The sequence below is a fragment of the Truncatella angustata genome (assembly GCF_020726525.1).
Source record: "Truncatella angustata strain MPI-SDFR-AT-0073 chromosome Unknown BKA67scaffold_1, whole genome shotgun sequence".
NCBI lineage: Eukaryota > Fungi > Ascomycota > Sordariomycetes > Amphisphaeriales > Sporocadaceae > Truncatella > Truncatella angustata.
The window spans coordinates 6,568,932-6,588,471 of NW_025763381.1; the positions used below are offsets into that span (position 1 = coordinate 6,568,932).

The 19,540-nt window shown below is 49.3% G+C and overlaps 7 protein-coding genes and 1 non-coding gene across 8 annotated transcripts; 4 read left to right on the forward strand and 4 right to left on the reverse strand.

Annotated features, from left to right (window-relative positions):
• Positions 1-187: 187 nt before the first annotated feature.
• Positions 188-2,171, forward strand: BKA67DRAFT_549510 (trehalose-6-phosphate hydrolase). The gene has a single exon (XM_046101588.1). The coding sequence runs from the start codon at positions 272-274 to the stop codon at positions 2,063-2,065; it is 1,794 nt and encodes a 597-aa protein (XP_045965025.1). The 5' UTR covers positions 188-271; the 3' UTR covers positions 2,066-2,171.
• Positions 2,172-2,912: 741 nt separating this feature from the next.
• BKA67DRAFT_t20 lies at positions 2,913-3,017 on the forward strand. Its single transcript has one exon. It is a non-coding gene; the product is annotated as a tRNA-Ser (tRNA).
• Positions 3,018-3,686: 669 nt separating this feature from the next.
• On the reverse strand, positions 3,687-4,496 carry BKA67DRAFT_530976 (uncharacterized protein; the record flags this gene model as incomplete). The annotated part of the gene is made up of 1 exon (XM_046099320.1): positions 3,687-4,496. One exon carries the CDS (start codon positions 4,494-4,496, stop codon positions 3,687-3,689), a length of 810 nt encoding a protein of 269 aa, XP_045965026.1.
• Positions 4,497-5,777: 1,281 nt separating this feature from the next.
• BKA67DRAFT_69630 (uncharacterized protein) lies at positions 5,778-7,532 on the reverse strand. Its single transcript, XM_046109343.1, has 2 exons — positions 6,972-7,532; positions 5,778-6,905 (listed from the first exon to the last, which is right to left on the reverse strand). Exons 1-2 carry the CDS (start codon positions 7,404-7,406, stop codon positions 5,859-5,861), a joined length of 1,482 nt encoding a protein of 493 aa, XP_045965027.1. The 5' UTR covers positions 7,407-7,532; the 3' UTR covers positions 5,778-5,858.
• A 2,196-nt stretch (positions 7,533-9,728) lies between these two features.
• On the forward strand, positions 9,729-10,418 carry BKA67DRAFT_654050 (uncharacterized protein; the record flags this gene model as incomplete). The annotated part of the gene is made up of 1 exon (XM_046106489.1): positions 9,729-10,418. One exon carries the CDS (start codon positions 9,729-9,731, stop codon positions 10,416-10,418), a length of 690 nt encoding a protein of 229 aa, XP_045965028.1.
• A 663-nt stretch (positions 10,419-11,081) lies between these two features.
• BKA67DRAFT_654051 (uncharacterized protein) lies at positions 11,082-12,460 on the reverse strand (the record flags this gene model as incomplete). The annotated part of the gene is made up of 3 exons (XM_046106490.1): positions 11,082-12,033; positions 12,192-12,231; positions 12,289-12,460. 3 exons carry the CDS (start codon positions 12,458-12,460, stop codon positions 11,082-11,084), a joined length of 1,164 nt encoding a protein of 387 aa, XP_045965029.1.
• Positions 12,461-13,837: 1,377 nt separating this feature from the next.
• On the reverse strand, positions 13,838-15,214 carry BKA67DRAFT_654052 (FAD binding domain-containing protein; the record flags this gene model as incomplete). Its single annotated transcript, XM_046106491.1, has 2 exons — positions 13,838-14,855; positions 14,910-15,214. 2 exons carry the CDS (start codon positions 15,212-15,214, stop codon positions 13,838-13,840), a joined length of 1,323 nt encoding a protein of 440 aa, XP_045965030.1.
• Positions 15,215-17,161: 1,947 nt separating this feature from the next.
• BKA67DRAFT_530981 (uncharacterized protein) lies at positions 17,162-18,776 on the forward strand (the record flags this gene model as incomplete). Its single annotated transcript, XM_046099321.1, has 6 exons — positions 17,162-17,299; positions 17,361-17,478; positions 17,530-17,754; positions 17,806-17,873; positions 17,934-18,250; positions 18,305-18,776. 6 exons carry the CDS (start codon positions 17,162-17,164, stop codon positions 18,774-18,776), a joined length of 1,338 nt encoding a protein of 445 aa, XP_045965031.1.
• Between the last annotated feature and the right edge of the window lie 764 nt (positions 18,777-19,540).

Here is a 19,540-nt window from a genome sequence, read left to right on the forward strand (position 1 = left end):
GATTTTTCTGGCAGGAGGTATACAGTTGATCAGCTTACAGGGTAAACTATACTAACCTATACTGATAAGTTAACGCTCGTCATTGGGGACGTGGGGTTCTCGGACTGGGTGCATAGAGGGTGGTGGGGTTAGGAACGACGGGGATATTTTCGGAGAATTCGAAATGCACTCTGTACCTTTTGAAGAAGTTTTAACTAGACCAACCCAGTTGATTTACAATTACTCGCAACATAAGTTCGACAAGATCCAGATATAATTCATCTCATTCAAAATGGTCACGGAATCGTATAAGACGTCATCGTTTTCAACCCCGCAATGGTGGAAGGAAGCTGTAGTATATCAGATCTATCCTTCCTCTTTTCAATCGCATCCTGGCAATTCATCAGGATGGGGCAGTATCAAGGGCATCACCTCGCGGCTGGATTATTTGAAGTCCCTCGGTGTTAATGTAGTTTGGTCTAGCCCTATCTTCAAGTCTCCTCAAGCGGATATGGGCTATGACATCGCGGACTACAAGCAGATCGATCCATGCTACGGTACACTCGAAGATGTAGATACCTTGATCGCTGAGCTGAAGAAGCGTGATATGAAGCTCATGATGGATCTCGTTGTCAATCATACCAGCAATGAACACGCATGGTTTCTGGAGTCTCGCAGCAGCATAGACGGCCCCAAGCGCGATTGGTATATCTGGCGGAAGCCTAAGAGCATCGGGGCAGACGGGAAGCCAGAACCACCCAACAACTGGGCTCAAATTCTTGGTGAGGCCAACTCTGCCTGGCAATACGACGAGAAGACTGGGGAATACTACTTGGCTCTATTCACGCCGGAACAGCCTGACCTGAACTGGGAGAACCCCGAAGTTCGTGAGGCTGTTTGGGATGTGATGCGATTCTGGCTGGAGAGAGGTGCCTCTGGTTTCCGCATGGACGTCATCAACCTTATTTCAAAGGTGCCGGGATATCCTGATGCAGAAATCACCTTGGGCGAGGGACACAGGTACCAGCCAGCTTGGAAGTATTTTGTCAATGGACCAAAGCTACACGACTACCTCAAAGAGATGCATAAAGAGGTGCTCAGCCACTATGACACGATTACAGTTGGCGAGATGCCCGGCGTCAGTGACGAGAATGAGGTCTTGAGAACAGTCGGCGCAAATGCAGGTGAGCTGAGGATGATCTTCGTCTTCGACGTTGTAGATATCGATAAGCCGCATGTCAGATTAGCGCTCAAGCCCTGGGACATCAAAGATCTGAAAACAATTATATCAAGATGGCAACGAGTCATGATCGACCTGGATGGCTGGAACTCCGTGTTCATCGAGAATCACGACAACCCCCGTTCTGTGTCACGATATGCCGACGATAGTGATGAATGGAGGCATCTAGGTGCAAAGCTGATTGCGCTTATGCAGACGACCCTAGGCGGCACCCTATTCGTCTACCAGGGTGAAGAGATTGGCATGCGAAATATTCCGACGGAATGGGACCCTGAGGAGTACAAGGATATTGAGACAATTAATTTCTGGAAAAAGACCCAAGCGCTATATGGGAACGACCCTGAACTGCTGCATCACGGTCGGACTATTATGAATATGAAGGCAAGAGACAACGCCAGGACACCAATGCAATGGAATGCTACCGACAATGCCGGCTTCTGCGACTCGGGCATCAGACCGTGGATGCGCGTCATGAACGACTACAAGACCATCAACGCCGAGGTCCAGATGAGCGATAACAGCCCCGATTCTCTCAGCGTCTGGCAATTCTGGCAACGAGGTCTGAAAGACCGAAAAGAACATGCCGACGTCTTTGTGTATGGTGACTTTGAGGAACTTAGCCATGAGCACCCGCACGTCTTCTCGTATGTGAGAACAAGTGTGAAGGGCGAAAAATGGGTTGTCGTACTCAACTTCTCTGGCAAACAGGTCGAGTGGTACCTTCCCGAGGATCTCAAGGTCGGCTTTTGGGCTGCTAGTAATTATGCCAAGGACCGTGTTGATAAACCGCGTGCGTCTATGATACCGTTGAAGCCTTGGGAGGGTATACTGGGAAGATGCACTTAAATTCTACTTGACCTACTCATGATGGCGCTGTGTAGATACATAAATTAATCGCAACAGTCCATAGATTTGAGCTTCCTAATTCGTATTAGATATCACGTCGCAAACCAAAACCTCAATTATAGAAGATGTAGTCACGACTGGATTGGCCACAAAGCACCACATGGTGCTAGAAGAAGTGTGCTGCATCATGTATGAGAAGCGTCATGATACTGGAATTTCGTCACCTCAAGGTTTTGGATGTAATCCGAAGTGTGCATGCTTCGCTATAATATGACCCAAGGGGACCTCCCCTCCCCTCAAGCTAGTAGAAGTGGCATGAGGGAAGTCAACCAGTCGACTCGACAGTGTTGAAGGGGTGGGCGCAGAAGTTCACGCTGACCACAAGTATCTATTACCTCAGCAGAACTTGATACTTGATATAAGACAGAGTTATAATATGGGTTAAAATGGGCGGCCATATATATGTATGATGGATAGATGATCCATTTATATCATTGCGTGAAGCTTTTATACGTGTATGCACCGCTTGAGTGCTATGCTAACCTAACGATCCGGCTACTCGTCGTAGGGAGTGGTGCACAAAGACCTTGCCGCCAAAATGAAGCATGTAATACACCGCCGCTTCAAATCCTTTCTTCTGAGTATTAGCCCATTGAGATTAAGACAGCACGTCTACTAACCTGGCGCACACAAGGAGTGCATAGATATGCAGCTTGGCGCCTTTCTTCGTGCGATCTAACTTCAACTGGTGGAGGTCGGTGGTTTACAAGTGGGGCTATGAGTCAATAGTAATATAATTGATCTTGCAGCCACAATTTGCATCAACAACCAATTGGGTTAGTCGCTCGGCACTTTGGCGGAGTGGTTAACGCGCTGCCCTGCTATCTTCTCTGCGATGATATCGGTTTAGGCAGTTCCTTCGGGAGCGTGTGTTCGAATCACACAGGTGTCGCTTTTTGCTGTCCTCGACGCTCTGTCGTCACGTTTTGCAACTCTGCAATGGTTATCCTACGTTGTTTAACGTGTATGTGACATTTACGTCATGTACATAATAATTGCCTGCGAGGGCGAACGATTTTTCCTTTATCGTGGCCTTGTTGAATTTGGCTAATTATGTAGTATTAGATGTAGGCTACTCGGCGCATTGTATAACGCAAAACTACGAGTCTAGGCCGGTGGAGCCGGTATGAACACGCAAGAATGAATAAAACAGAACTTTATGAATAACGTACATAATCTAAATTAAGATTGTGACACGTCGCACCCCATATTAATAGACTTAGCTAAGCTCTCAAGGTTCATATGGAGTGTGGGTGCATGCTGAAAGTGTCAATCTGTTATGGATAAATCTGTTATAAAGTACGGAATAGAGAAGCACGCATCACTTTGAGCAAAATAAACCCCAGATAGGAGGCAAAAAAAATACGAGGTATTTTTTTTATCGTAATGTTGCAAAAAAAATTTCATTCATTACTCGTGGTCATAATAGACTGCTTGGGTATCATTGCCCTGGTGCCTTAACCTGAGCTCCCGACTTGAGAAACTACCTGATGTATCCTAGACAAGTAGGGCGCCGCCCATTTCCAAAGTGCATCAACACAAAATATCTTGTTGCCGTGGTTTACCAACCGCCGCCATGGTGGCTGTGGTGTCCGTGATGACCACCGTGATGGCCACCATGATGACCACCATGGTGACCACCGTGATGGCCGTGGTGACCATGGTGTCCACCATGATGCGGCGCCGGCGGCGGGCCATACGAGGACTGCGAATGATGGCTTCCGCCTCCAATCAAGTTGCCCATGCTCCCCAGCATTCCGGACGAGTGGTGCCCGGACCCATGCTGGCCATATGGGTCCTGTTGACCATGTCCATGCTTGTGCTTGCCACTCAGTTTGCTTGAAATGACACTGGCAGCCACCGCACCGGCCGCGCCGCCCAGAAAAGTCCCGAGTTTTCCATTTCCAAGCTTGTGCCCTAGGAAAGCACCGGTTCCTCCACCGATCAATGTGGAGCCAAGTCCTCTCTCGCCATCTTGTGCATTTGGGTTGTTGGGATCTCTGTACTGATTCTGCTGTGCATACTGACCCTGCTGGTTGTACGAAGATGGATCTGCAGAGTGCGCCCTAGGGGGTGGGTAGGGTGACCCGGAGTGCGTGCTAGTGGGTCTCGAGCCGTCGTAAGCGGGTGGGTAATCTGAGTGAGCGGAACCTGGACGGGCATATTGCGGCTGCGCAGGGTAGGGAGTCAAGTGCTGCGACGATGGCTGTTGTGGTGCGGGAGATGCGTAGCCTTGTTGAGTGGGATAAGGTGATGGTGATGCGTATTGCGTTTGCTGAGGATGCTGTGCGTATTGCGGCTGTGATGGGTAAGGCGAAGACGACGAGTGGTAACCTCCACCCGAAGTGCCATAGTAGTCTTGCGCCGACATTGCGGTTTCGAGTTTGTGAGATTCGTGCAAAAGGTGTTGCTGACGGTGAGATCTCGCCAAGAAACTAGAAAGATGAGAGCAAAGCAGACAAACTCTCAGGTCGGAAGTTATACGTATGTATAGGCAGTGCGTCACAAGGCCGTTTCGTCAGATGACTAAGTTGGTGTGATACGTTTGATCGCCAGATTTCAAGAACTCGAGTCACAAGTCTAAATGAAGGACGGAGACACCAAAACCTTTTATAGTCCAGGTCCAACCTACCTCGACCATTAGTCACACCAATAGGCAATACACGTATGCAAGCCACGACCTCTTTCAGATCTTGCCGCAGCGCTTACGCATCACAATGGTAGTATGTGGAGAGGCTGAGCAGTTAGTGCAAGAATCTTCAACGTGACCTTTTGAGGACTTGGCTTTGCAGGTCAGCCCTGACTTCTGGAAGACTCTTGAGTAATGATTGTGGCGAGGGGCAGCTGGGGGCAGTACTCAGCTCAGCAGCGCCGGATCTGCCGTAAGCCGATGCTCCATCCATGCAAGATACATATGCGAGATGCCGAGATCGCAAAGCTGCAAAACCGAAGGACCGTAAGGTAATGATTGGTCGATGATCTGAAGTTGAAAGTCCGGAAGGAATGATAAATATGTGGGGCAAAAGCATGCCGCTTCGAGCCTAATAACAAGCTGTTGTCTGTTATTGTTTATTAGTGTCTGGTGTTGACTGTTTAGTGTTGACTGTTGACTGGTGCACAGAAAAGCAAACAAACAGACCTCCGGCGTTACAGGCATGAACCCCGCTAATGTGGTTCAAAATGTAGCGTTTATTTATTAGTGGTACGCCATCATAGGCCGTGTTGCCGTTGTCAAAATGTCGACATATCCCCGGGCGATGCAATGTTATGGCATGGCAGTCTTGCGAGAGATGCAGCCATGAATCAGTGAGCTGGAGATCGTTCTTGACATGCGCCATATCGGTGCATGTGAAAGAATTGCTGGCATGCAGGGTTTGTTTCTGCCATGGGTAGAAACGGGCTTCATGGGAGACAATCATCGTCATTAAATGCAAGGGATGCTTTTGGGTATTCCCAGGTGTGCTGAGCTCTCCTATATACAGCCCATAATTTCCTTCCACCATATTCCACAGCCACATGTCATGATAGTCATCAAAAGGCTGAAAATGCACCAAAACTCCTTGTCGCGCCATATGCGACCCCAAATCCTCGAAGATGAAAATGTTAATGCATCATAATCGTAAGTAAACGTGTCGAAACCATATGTTTAGGCTAATCGTCAAACTTCCCGGACAAGAAAACAGGTACGCCTCAAGTTGATGCTGTGATAAGGCTGTATGGCACGCAATCAAAATCATCGAGCCCCAATAGCTGGTGGTCCTTCTCGCCTTTGGGATTGAGATCGGGATTTCGGCATGGTGATCTCACCCTCCGAGTCCGAGCTGTCATCTGCAGCTACCCGATCAAGCATTCGCTCGATGTCAGTATCTTGTAGCTCCTGTCGAGGCCTCGGAGGTGCGTTGATACCAGCTGGGACGGACAAAGACGGTCGGTGTCCACCGATGGTTTTCCGACGCGGGGTTCCTCGAGGTGACCCATAATGATCGTCGACATCCATATCGCTGACGTTGGTCGGTGACTTGTCGAACACGACGCGTTTGCCAATGGATCCATGAGCCTGATGCCTTATTGTCGGCAGGTTCTTACGTGACTGACTGTTTGGTGCCAATCTGGACGTGGGCAGCGCTGTTCTGGGATGAGTTTGAGCATTGCTAGGTCCGTTCTGCGTCAAGGGGGAGAACGCATGTTTCATGTTTGCCGAGTTCCCCGGACTGCTCATGAACAGGAGGGTCTCCAATGCCTCCTGTTCTCTGACGTTCTGGTGAGGTGAGAACAGTATAGGATCCCTAACATTAATCGCTCCGGGAGTGCTCTGGAGCGGACTTGGTTGCCCCGGTGTATGAGGTGAAGCTTGGCTTGAGAGATAAGCCGGAACATATCTGGCATTCGAATTACGGCGCGAGTTGGAATATGCAGATCGTCCTGGTTGAATAGTTGCCGGAGGGGCCAGCATAGGAACGTTGGACATGGATGGCGGCGAGGCGGAATGATGTTGGGGTCTGGTATTGTTTTCCCTCCAACCCGACTCATAAGCGCGTCCTTGAGGCGGCTGTTGACTCACGGGACTGATACCTGCACTCTGTATCCCTTGGCGCATAGCTGTCAATGTGACTCGTGGACTTGCATTTAGGCCATATCGGCCATGTACAGTTGACGTGCTCGACGCGGGAGAGGCAACTTGTGACGCCAACGATTCTACTTGGTCGATAGAGTGACCTTGCCAGCCATTGTTGACCTTGATCATAGCATATGACAGTTTTGTCTTGAGCTCAGCGGAGAGCTAGATGATACGTTAGCGACAAGACGGTCGACGAGGGGGCAAACGGGCGTCATGAAAATAGCATACATCTCCAATGCGACTACCAGTGGTTGAAGCCACACTCACGGCGCTGGTGTTCCTTGAGTGACCAGGCTTGCGGACTGGAGAAGTACTCAAGCTGTCTCTGGTATATTTCACCGCGCCGTCTGCCATTCTTTTCCTTGCCTGGCCATTATCGGCCAGTTTCTCTTGGGCAGCAGCAAGCTGCGACAATTGTAGCAACTGCGACTCTTGACTTGACGAGTTAGAGTTCCCAATGCCCTGCACAGGACCGCTGCTTGCACCGCTGTCGCTTCCCGGGGGGGTAAAGACGCGATCGCTCTCGTGTGTCCCTGTCGTGCCCTGCGAGTCGTCGTTGCTAGAATAGTTGTACTGGTTATTTCTGTTCGTTGCTATAGCGTCGCGCACCTGATCCGGCCCGGCGATAGTCGCATGCGAGCCATTGCCGTTGATGGGCAGCATGGTGGAAGTAGAGTGTTAGCCGCTACCGGAAACACAGAGTAGTTGGGTGGGTTGAGGTGGGATGTGCGTGAGCCCAAGCAAGGAGCCGTCGCGTCGGCTTAGAGTGCCTCGTCCGTGTCCGTGGGAACAATAAGCAAGCAAGCAAGCAATCGCGACTATGGAGCAAGTAATAGCCACAAATTGGCTGCGAATACGTGGGTTTCTAACCGTGTCTCCTTCCGAAGGGATGTTCCCCGTTGCGATCTGCAGCAGATGACACAAATTGATTATGTTTTTGCTCTGCTCAGCTCTGCTTTGCTTTGCTTTGCGTTGCTGCGCTGTCGATTCGGCTTCCACTACCAAATGCGGCTTTTCCTCTTTGTGCGAGACACGCCCAACACGCGTCGGCGTCGGCGGCGGAAAGTTAGTCGAGTCAGAGCTTCAGTGAATTGGAAGCCAACTACTTCAACCAACACGTGCAGGTCCGAGACATCGGAACGTAAAGAGGGAACGTTCTGCGGGCAATTAGAGTAGCGAGAGCAGAATACCTAACTTCGCTATATCAATAGCATGTAAAAGACAAAAAGAGAAGGAATGCGGGATGCCTGGAAGTCGGATTATGGCAGTCCTGGAACCAAGCTACTATGAGCCACGAGCACACACACGACCGGGGGGGGCAACACTTTAGCCTTGCGTGCTGTGCAGTGCTGTACTCTACTGTGCCGCGCTGCGCTGCGTCTTTAGTAGTAGCTGTCTGGTCTCCAGTTTATGAGCGGGTTAACCTTAGGTAGTACGCAGTCCCAGGCGTTTATTACAGTCAACTCGCGACCAGACGCCTCCACAGATCGACTCTAGTTAGACCCGAAATCCTTTGTGGTTGGGGGGACCCCCAGTCCCAGTCCCGGTCACCTGGCCTCAGCGGTCCGCAGCGCCATTTTTCCATGGATCATTCTACAAAACCTCATCATACTCGCTGCCATCTCTCGTCCACCCTCGTCCACCAGATCTTGCCTACTCACAGAACCCCATGGCTGGAACCCTGCTTACCTAAATTATTCCCTCCACCGCCATATCCAGGACCAGCCGGGCAATTTTACACCGCCGATGGATTTCATAAGAAGCGCAGGTACTGTTTCAACTCGACTGTGCTATGTAGATTGCGATCCCTGTCACCCACGACTCGCGCATGTGCCTGTCAGATGCCAGCCGCCGCGGGACGATTCGAAAAAAAGCAAAGAGAGCCTGCACGACACGCATAGCGCATTGACCATTCCAACACGAGATCACGTGAGTCCTTAATCACAAACAATACCATGTACACCAAACGGGCTTGATACGCCTCCGTACTTGGACTATGTAGCGCACCAATTGCTTCCATACATCAGGTATGAATGCCCTAGGTTAAGTTTTTTGCATGCATATGTACTACGCTGAGTTATTCTTCTGATTTATTTCATTATTCGGTTTGACGTGACACACTCACCTCTTTGGCTGTTCTGTAGACAATCAATATGGTTCCTTACAGAATCGATTTTTAACCGAAATATTTGGTCTGCTAGGTATCATATTTTTCTGCTTCTATATATTTACAACGCCAAGTTCATATTCAAAAGGGTTCGAGTGAGTTTTACTCCTGACCACATCATCAGGTCTTGGAAGCAATCAAGAATATTCTTCTTGCTGATCACATTCTGCATCTTCTTGACCACCTCTCCACACTACAATGTCTCCTCCCTCTGCGTTCCATCAGCCAAGTGGTTTACTACACTCTACCGCAGTTTTTATTCTGTAAACTGCCCAAAAAGCTTCTTGTAATGTTCAGAGACGACTGTAACTTAGCTAAGTCAGATAGGGTCAACTTGCTCTATTACTCGCCAAAAAAAAAAATTTGTTGTCTCTGAATTGCTGTGTCCGATCATTGTCTTCGATTGTTGTCTCCGAAACCTTAGGCTCTGTATAAGTACTGCCAGGCTTCTTTTCCCAGTTATGTTAACCAACATCCTTCTCCGTATTCACTTTCATTCTAGGCTCACTAGAAATATGTCCACAACTTATTTCTCGCTTCATTACCATCGCGGTGCAGCGCAACCAACACAACTATCATCGCCGTCAGAACCATTATACGTACCAACGACACCGTATCAACAATGGCCCGTACATCAGGGAATCCAATATGGAGCTCCCATCGGAACTAGGAATTGGCCTAGTAGAGTTAGTTTCCCTCATTCTGGCGACCCTCGGCATACATACCCCCCAGCGCATGGCGGAGTTCCTCCACACGTGCTAACTGAGCGTCAAGGCCAGTATTTATGGCCCATATCACCTCCTTTCGTGCCTCTAAATATGTCAACCCAACTCGTACCCACGCCTGTTTCCACAAACTACCAACAATCCAACTACGGGGCACCGTGCTCTGGCATGTACACGCGAGACGACCACAATGGATTTCATACAGGATGGACTGCTATTGCGCAAACTAGCAACTTTCTATCAGTCTCTTTGCCCATGCCCATGCCCATGTCCATTCCCGTCAGCCTCACTCCATTGTCCGGACATCAGCCTGGCTCTTCTACCCTGGTTAAACTCCTGTACGGTATCGCTCTGGAAGCTGGGTGGGAGGAAGAGAAGTCCCGTGGAGTACCTATCATCGAGGCCAGAGACCTCCACAGACACCGTCCATGCAAGGAAATGCAACACTTTGCATACGAGTTCCTCCTTAAAAAACTGTACGAGGAGTTGAAGTGGCCCAAGAGCCGAGAAGCAGCGTTTGTGATATCATGCTGTGAATGGGCAGCTTATGACCGCTGCCATCCACCACCTCCATATTTTATCCAAAAAGCAATCCAGAAGCTCATGTTTCGGGAGTGGCCATGGTGGTACTTCGACGCGACAGGAGCGGGTGTGGTCGTTCGGGAAAGCGAAAGGAGCACTATGACAGGGCTCATAAATCTTTGGAAGAGTCAGCGTGCCAGGCACGAGAAAAAAAAGCTCGAAACCTTCAAGTCCGCAACGAGTTGTTACTTCTCGTTGTGAAGAGACCACGGAAGTAGAAGAAATCCTGGAGCAGGATCTAACATGTGTAGAGCGACATCGAGAGGGAAATCCACAGCCCAAGGGAGAGCAGCAGCCAGTGGTGCAAGCAGCTCGATTATCTGGGGACCGATCAATAACGGCGCCCGTTGACCTGCTCGCAAGTAAGAACCGACCTGTTCAGTCGGGACGTCGCCCCAGACAGAAATAGCTACGTTTACCCGTTACTTGCGCGTGACCCAGCAGTATACCGATAGTCAGCCGAAAGTAAGTAGCATAGTATCATGCATCGCGATAGGAAGGAGTGGTAGGGAATAGATCTGTGATGGGTTGAGACATTCGCGCATTTCCGTACAAGGAGAGGCAGGTCAAAGAGAAATCGATTACAACAGGAAGAATGACTTGAAATATGCATCTGTCGCGAAAGCCACTCGTGTGCTGGCAGGAACACCTAGTAGCGCACGATGCGCGCGTCAGACCACCTATCTACGTACATAGCTGGAACAATGGAAGAGAAATATCGAGCCACCATGTTTGCATAATTCTCTCATTTATTTCCGGTTCAACACCTCGGAGAAGATCGCGACTGTCTTTCCGGTCACCAGCAGCTTCTCAGTATGATCCTACCCACCGCGAATCTGCTCGTGGCACTAGTGTACCCGTATATCATCCCTGCAACTCTGCAATAGGGGCCATTGTTTGTTGGGCAGAACTCTCGATACCGCCTGTTACATGATTCTGTGCCGATCCCGTATGCTGGGGGCTGACCGAGGACACTGCGCTGTGCATGGTATCGCGCTGGGGGCTGTGTAGCTCGGACCTGTTGGCGTACTGGGGGTAGTTGCCGTGGATATCAGGGTTGTATGCCTCGTATTGTCGCTGTTGTGTTGGAAATTGAGGACTAGCCGTAGACATAGACGACACGATGCTACCCCCGCTAGGAGGGCCATCCGCAGCGAGCTCGGCCTTGTAGCCAGAGAAGCTAGGTGCGTTGGGATGGGCGTTTGAACTGGGTACTGAGGAAGATTCCGCGGAAGATGTAGAGTCCGGCCAAGGGGATTGCTGGGGTTTGGGCTCGGACTCAGGTTCCCCGTCTTTCTTCTTCCCCAGGTTCCTTTTCTTCAAAAGCCATATCAAAATGGCAAGAGTGCCCAAAAAGAGAGCTGCGATGGCCGCACCTGCGCCAATGCCCGCTTTTGCTCCAGTAGACAAAGTCGCTTCGTCATCTGCTGTTTTAGTGGCTTCCTCCGTGGCCGACAGTGTTGAGGCCAAGATTGAGGTTGAGACTGCTGCCGTCGTAGACTTGCCTGCGGTCATCTGTGTTGGTATGGTGGAGATCGTTGGGGCAGAGTGTCCATTGATGAATCGCAGAGTGCCACCACTGGTTTGCGGGAGGATCGCGGTGCTGACCAATACGGCGTAGTCAGTGAACAATGGCGGGTTCGTATCGTTACATTGACATCCTTTGGAAAAGGTAGTCAGATGGTCAATGTCCACCTCTGGGCACCCAGCCCAAGACACGTTCTTGGTCCACGGATCCGTGGGATTTCCGCAGATGACCAGTCCGTTCCACTGCTGCTCCGAGTATTTGCCTTTATTCTGGCATTCTGATGCTTTACTACAGCGACCAGTGTTAGTAGTTGACACTTCGCGGTGGGTTTCAGGGTCTGCCGGTGCACTAGGGAAAAATCGCAATAACCCTAACTGCCTTTGATGGGAAATATGCCCCCAAATACATGCTATTAAGGGCAGAAAATGATCTCGAAAATTGCTTACTAGGTAGGGTCGGTACAGGCGGCCAAATAGGTTGCGCCATCTGCGATTTCGTGTTAGCAGACAAGTAAACATCTGGGTTGATGTGACGGTATCCTACATTTGTCATTATAACAAGCTCCGTTGTCGAAACACTTATCGCCAACACTGCAACATTGGAAGTCAATACCGGGTGCGAAAGCATTGCCGCATGGAATGAATTCAGAACCAGCTTCTGAGCCTACTTTCCAGTAGCAAGTCCCGTTGGACGCTGAAGTATCAAAGGTGGTCATGCTGGATGAAGTAGACGAATAAAATTTGTGCCTTATTGTGCCAATGTTTTCAACGACCAGAGAGATCGAGAGTCAGGTATCAACCTGAACTCGCTTGTGCAAAACCCCGGCTTAGCTGCAGGAAACCTTTCCTTGCATCATGCATGTAACCAGCTAAGGTATTGGCGGTTGCAGAAAATCCTGTTTGGGCGGAAAGTTGCAGAAGATGCAGAAGAAAGAAATCTAGCTCTGGGATGACAGTGAAAGTGTTTGCTTGTTCGGTTGGTGAGTGGGCCAATGGCAGCTTGTGGCTCAAATCTGATGGTTCCAACTGGGAACTGATGGATGACAGCAAGTTTTGTGGCTTGATTCTAGAGGAGATGAAGAGACCGTCCAACGCACAACGAAAGGTGCAGGTGTTTTGCGAAAGCACATCGGCAGATGGTCGACTCGCCCACAAGGCTATTCGCTGTCCCTTCTATATATTCCACGACTCAGCGGCAATCATGATTGGTATCGACTAAAGAAAGTATAGGCCCAACCCAGCGACTGTATCAAGGGAAAAAAGGGGAAAGAAAAAAAAAGAGGATTGACGTGTCAATATTTTTGAGGTCCTTTGTAACGTGATACATCAATTTCGGCAACGTACTTTCTATGTGACTGTAAAGTGAACAAAAAAACTTATGATAACAAAATTGGTACGACAAACATGAGTAAAATAAAATAGAGAGAGGCAATTTATGTGATCGTCTTTATCACATTCGATAATCTTGTTTTGCTTCAAGTACGAACCTGCCAGGTAGTGGCCTCGTGTACTCTCATCAGGTCAGGCAGGTCGTGAATGGGCGATCCTATCGACATATCTCTTTACTGCTTGCAGACCATGATTAGTAACGCTCTAGAATTCCAGAACTGCCCAACAGACGCGATTCAAGCGCTTTGAACCAAGTGACTTTTGACCAATGGGCACGGTATATGTATGCTTTGTATGCATCACGGCTTGTCTAGCCCGCAGCGGAAGAGTTGCAACGTGCCAATAAGAATTGTTGCGGATGGCCCAGTACTACAGCTACAATAACTGATACCCACATGATCAAGGCTTTTATACCGGGTAACATTCAAATACATCTTTAGACATGTAAGGGATTGGTGAGAAATCACATACCGTTAGCTAATGCCTTAACCTAGTGTGCTTTCTGTTTTTGGGTGCGCCATGTGGTCACCCCTGCTGCAGCTGCAACCAATCCCACAGCACCTGGTGCGGCTGGAAAGACCCAAAGAAAAGAGGAAAAACAATAGCAAATTGATATATGTATGGTATCTTGAATAATTAAAACTTAAACATCCGGTATATGAAGATCTCGTCCGGGGGACCGCACATCCATGATCATCGGCTTGTTATGAAGAACCCACAGTCGCAGGCCCAACATGGTAGGCATATGTGCCATGTTTAAATGCCTTCTCTTCTAAAAAGTCCAACGGAATGCCCTTCTGTACTATTGGCGACATGAGGACATTTAGTGACGTGACATCGCCTTTAACGTACGGAAGAAGATACTGATCAGTGAACTTCCAAACCGGGTTGTTCCAGGCGACTAGTCTCGTGTATAAGGCGGACATGTCGACAGCTTCTTTGGAGTTGCCCATTCGCGAGGTCTGATAGTCGCGGAAGAGTTGGGTCAGAGTTGCGTTGTCGGGGTCCGAAGTCTTCTGTACGAGACTGTGCAATCTGTTGACAAGCTGCGCAACGCCTTGCAGGCCACTGTTCATTCCGAATCCTGTATTGGGTGTCATCTTGTGGACAGCGTCGCCCACAAGCACGGCGCGTCCCTCGTGCCAAGTTTTGACAATGCCTTCCTCAAGATTTGCCAGTACAGCCCACTGCTTCTGAGCCCAAACATCGCCAAATGTGACGAATTCGCCTTCCTTGGTACCAGGGTAGCGAACGTCTGCAAATTTCTTGGCGAGAGCGTCGGCATCCTCAGGCGTGTACCGCGTGCGGTCCTTTGTAGGTTTTGGTAGACGCTCGTACACCAGAAAGTGTTGTTGTTCTTCAGCGACAATAAGTTGGATGGTCAGGTTGCGCTCGTGTGTCTCGTACAACGTGGCAGGCTCCAGCTCTGGTGAGCGCTTTGCATATCCATAAAGACCACGATAAGTTGACAGAAAAGGTTCGTCCTTCTTGCCGACCGCCTCATTCATCAGCTTTCGGACGCTGCTATGCACACCATCGGCTCCGATGACGATAGAGGCCGAATACGTGGTCTCATCGGCGCAAGTGACTGTCACACCGGAATCGGTGTTTTGTAGAGAGACCACTTCTTTGTCGAGCAGCACTTTTGTTGTGTCAGGAAGTCTGTGATACAGCATTTGCATAAGTTTCGCACGGTGGAAGCACATCCAAGGGTGGCCGTGGCTATTTACTGTTAGCGGACGTACAACGCTTCGACCTCAATGGTTTGTAACTCACTTGGTTCCTATAGCCTCGAACATGTTACTCCTCGACAATTCGGAGCCGTCTTTCCTCAAATTGCGCTTGTTTTTCACCGGCATATACGTTTGTTCCGCCTCCTCTAGCAAACCGAGCTGGTCCAGGAGGCGCACGTTGTGCGGCCATACAGCAACGGATGCGCCAGAGTCCGTATCGAGTTGCTTCCGTCGTTCGAGGACTATATAGTCGATGCCAGCTTGGGATAGGGCATGCGCCGCGGTCAAGGCTACAGGGCCGCCTCCGACTATAATGGCGCTGAAGGCTGTGGATTTATCCTCAGCCATTGCGATGGTAGATTCGGCCTGAAAGAACTGGTCTGGTTGGAAGCTGTCGTGGCTTGAAGATGGACAAACAGTCGATAGGTGCTGAGCTCAGTTGACTACCGACACTACAGCTAGGAGAAAATAATGCTTGTTCCAGAAGTTCGATATGGTCCGACACGTGGAGACCCTTGTGTCGAAGCACATGGCAAGGACCCATTTCACCATCTTTTTCAGCTCCATCACAGATAAGAGCCGGCGAGTCCAGATGACTCCGAACAAGGCATAGCAGTAGCCCTCCGGCGACTCCTGAAGCGCCGATGATGCCCTGGGCAATTTCCTTCTTCAAAGTTACGCAGGGTTTCAGGGACGAGAGCAAATCGTGGAGGGAATTCACGTGAAAACATCGCAAGGGCCAAGGCCCACTGTACTATGTAGAGCCCTGGCCTTGTGAGATTTCACTTTAGTAGACTGGCTAATACCTTACTGGCGCGCCGTTCGCTCGAGTAATTCGCTCGTCACTCTAGTGGATCTAGGCATACCGGTTAATCCACTGCTGCAGGAGGAAAATGCAGGGGAACGGTGATTGCTAACGATAGTTCCTATGCATGTTCTCCGCAAGCACTTTCACTTGTCACCAAAACCGGAAATATAAAGAGAGCCATTCGAACCCCTGCTAGCCCAATATGCGGTTTTCTGTCGGAATTTGAACATGTTCCCCTCCGCAGATGAAGGCCATATGTGTAAGTGCAATGGCTTTTCGGATGCTTATCTATGTCACTGCTTAGGCATAGTTTTAGATCTCGCCTCTAAGGAAGCTAGTTAGAATGACATAAATTACGGATCATTGGACGAGGGATGGTAATCCGCAAATAGCCAAAAAAGGACATGACTCGCGGACAGTACTTGGTACCGAAGTCTGTGAGTTGAAGGGCCCACCCTATCGTCCGGGAAGCACGGCCCGCTGCCTAGATGGGACGCCCACCAACAGGGAGATCAGCGACCACAATAACGGAACCAAGATCCCAATACATACAGTAGTAGTCGTCTTCGGCTTTCCCATGTGCCTGGTTCTGTTCTTCCTCCATATCTGTTTCTCACAGGCAGGGCGGCAGGCAGGTTGATAACTCATCTGAGATCGTAGCAGGGTTAGACCACTAAATGGAAAGATGGTATGGTGGATCACGGTGAGTTCAGACAGTCCGCTGTCGCGACGTTACTGTGTATTTCTTGAAGTTTCTTACATAAGGTGGGTGACACGAATTGGTGCAGCGGCCACTATAGCTCACTTAACAGTGCGCCAATTCTTGTGTCAACCACCTGATAGTATTGTGAGGACTTTTTGCATTTTAAATTGTCCCCTCAATCATCTTATTATTATTACCGTGCAGCTATGTCTGCGCTACCCCTTAGACCAGTGCATGGAAGTACTATGTACTATAATGGTCCGACGTGCTACCAGGATAGCCCAGCATCTAGTTCCCAACTGTATGGGGCACCGTTGCAATTCGTATGGCGTGGCCATTCCAGGAAATCCGAAGATGACCCTGGTGGATCGTGAACCACCCAGAAACCCCGTTACAGACACTCATATCCTACTCTGGCTAGCTCGCCACTCATAGTCTCGGGCTATGATGAACTCAACCAAAATACAGGGTTCTCAATTTCAAGGATCAAGGGGGCTTTTTCGTGTTTGCAGACGTACGGTATGCGGCAAATGGAGAGCCGTAAGCGAGTCAAGAAAACCTGTCACGGCATATGTAAAGTACTGCTCTATCTGCCCCAAGCCCCAAACCCGCGATGTCACCACGACCCGCAATCTGTACCTGATAGACGACAGTCGAACCATGTTATCGTAAATAGAGACGCTCCGGATGTGAAAGACTCTGCCCGCGCTCGATCAGTTGTGTTTCGCTTTTTCCATCATCAGACAATGCCATTTGGAGAAGTGAAGCGATCATAGCAGTCAAGATGGCGTCTCGGTTGATGAAGATTGGAATATGGCTGCTGGCTTTCGCGGTTGCCTTGGTGGCGGCAGAAAGTGCTCCTCGGTCTACAAATCTCGTCTCGGTGTTGACAAGTCTCGAGGGTGAACTTCCAAAATGCGCAGTAGGTTATTCCGAGCACTATAGATGTGGCATCCGCCTTTCTTACTGATGTTTTGTGACAGTACAAATGTTTCAGTGCTTACGCGACTAAATCACAAAGTTGTAGTCTTGTCGAAGACTTCATGACTTCCAACGTGACGCAGTGCCTGAACAAAGACTGCACAACACGCCTTCTGCTTGGTCCGTCGATATTCGCAAACAACGTTTAGTACCCTCACTCACCTTGATTAGAATCCCAAAAACTCGTCACAAAGACGTGCGGAACCGAGACACGGAACTATCAAGGCGATGTTAGAGCCATCTCTTGGACCCTATGGGCGTTCGCCACATTCTTTCTTAGCGGACGATTGCTTGCACGTACTTCATTCTTCGGTGGCATGGCGCTGGGCTACGATGATTGGGCAATCGTGGTTTCGTGGTTTGTGCTTACTGGTGTGACTGTTGGTGCCGAATTAAGTACGTGAAATTTCCGTCCTGTACACTGAGGAACTACTAACCAGTCTTCAGTGGTGATCTTTGGTCTCGGAACAGACATGTGGACACTTGATGATACCCATATCACCATAACCCTTATCGTGAGTACACCAGTTGCAAGACGACGGCGACATATTTGATGGCACTAACCAATCGGCCAGCTATTCTACGTTGCGGAGTTTGCATACGTCATCGAATCAACCATCACTAAAGTCTCGATTCTTTTGTTATATCTTCGTATCTTCCCCGACAAGCTCTTCCGAAAACAGGTTTATGTTCTTATGGGCTTAATGGCTGCCTTCTGTGTGGTATTCGTCGTGACACTGCTCACATATTGTGTGCCGTTCGATTATACCTGGATGCGCTGGGACAATCAGAACACGGGAACGTGTATCAACATGAACGCACAAACTTATGTTTGCGCTGCGTTGAACATCGCCCTTGATCTTATCATTTTCTTCATTCCTATTCCTCAACTGTAAGATCAAAGACCGAGTCAGCTAAAATTAGGGAGTCGCTAACAAAACTATAGGGCGAAACTCGATTTGACACTGAAGAAGAAAGCCGGTATCATTCTGACATTCTGCGTCGGACTATTTGTCACCATTTGCAGCATGATTCGTCTTCGAGCACTGATCGGATGGACCGAAAGTACGAATCAAACCTGGGATTTCGCCAAGCTAGCCGTGTGGTCTCTGATCGAGTTGGACGTGGGCGTCATTTGCGCCTGTATGCCGGGCATGGCTGGTCTCTTCCGCCGACTGAAGAAACGAAGCACCGAATACATTCGATCCAAGTCCAGCTTCGGAGCTTCCGGTAATGCCTCACAGGTACTGGGTAGTTCGACGGCTGGTGGCCCTGCCATCACCAAGACCACAATTGTCACCGTAAAACACACACGCGGGGACCATAATCACGGGTCTAGTGTGAGTGAGTCGGAACTAGAGCTGGTGGATCGCTCGAAAGGCTCCTCATATTACCAATATGGGAGAGAAATGGTATAGACCACGTCAAAAGTGGCTGTGTTGCCACAAAAAAGTTTCTTGGCATATATATCCCCAAAACGATTGAGTATAGAATCATATCATGTTAATATAGCGAGCGCAAAATGAATTTGGCTGAAAGGATATTTACCCCTTCCAATGTCCCTTTCTCTACTTTGACACAATGCGCCATACTTAACTCCTTGTGACATCTGGCCAAAAAGCCATATCCTACAAACAGCAAAACTTACCACGCCTCCAATGAAGCTCGCCTACTGAACACTAGTTTCCTTGCTTGCATTGCGGGACAAGCCGTATTAGTTGCAAAGTCAAATTGCAAATTGCGGCTCCATGCGACATCTACGGCACAACGCCGAGGCATCTTGGAAAGTGTACACCTAGGACGTCCAATAAGTAATACTAACATATCATTTAATATTAAGAATTCACTCGTTCTCTCCACACCTCGAATACAGTTTCTAGCGCTCAAATTGCAAGGTTATGCGTACAGCTTCACCTATTCAACTTAAAGGGCAGCCGACCATGTTGGTTTCTGCTACCACGAATTAGATGCCGCCTACATCGAATGGCTCTTCCTGGCAGTATCCAGATACGTACCTCAACGACGGTATCCCCTGGGCAAATTTTGCAAACGCCGTCCATGAAGTGCCGGCTTATGAGTTGGAGGGAAGGGCGAGTGCAATAACAGTATTATGGGCTCGTTGCTTTCAAATATTTTAACGCCGATCATGGTTACAGCCAAATTTGGGCGTCGTGACAGGGTG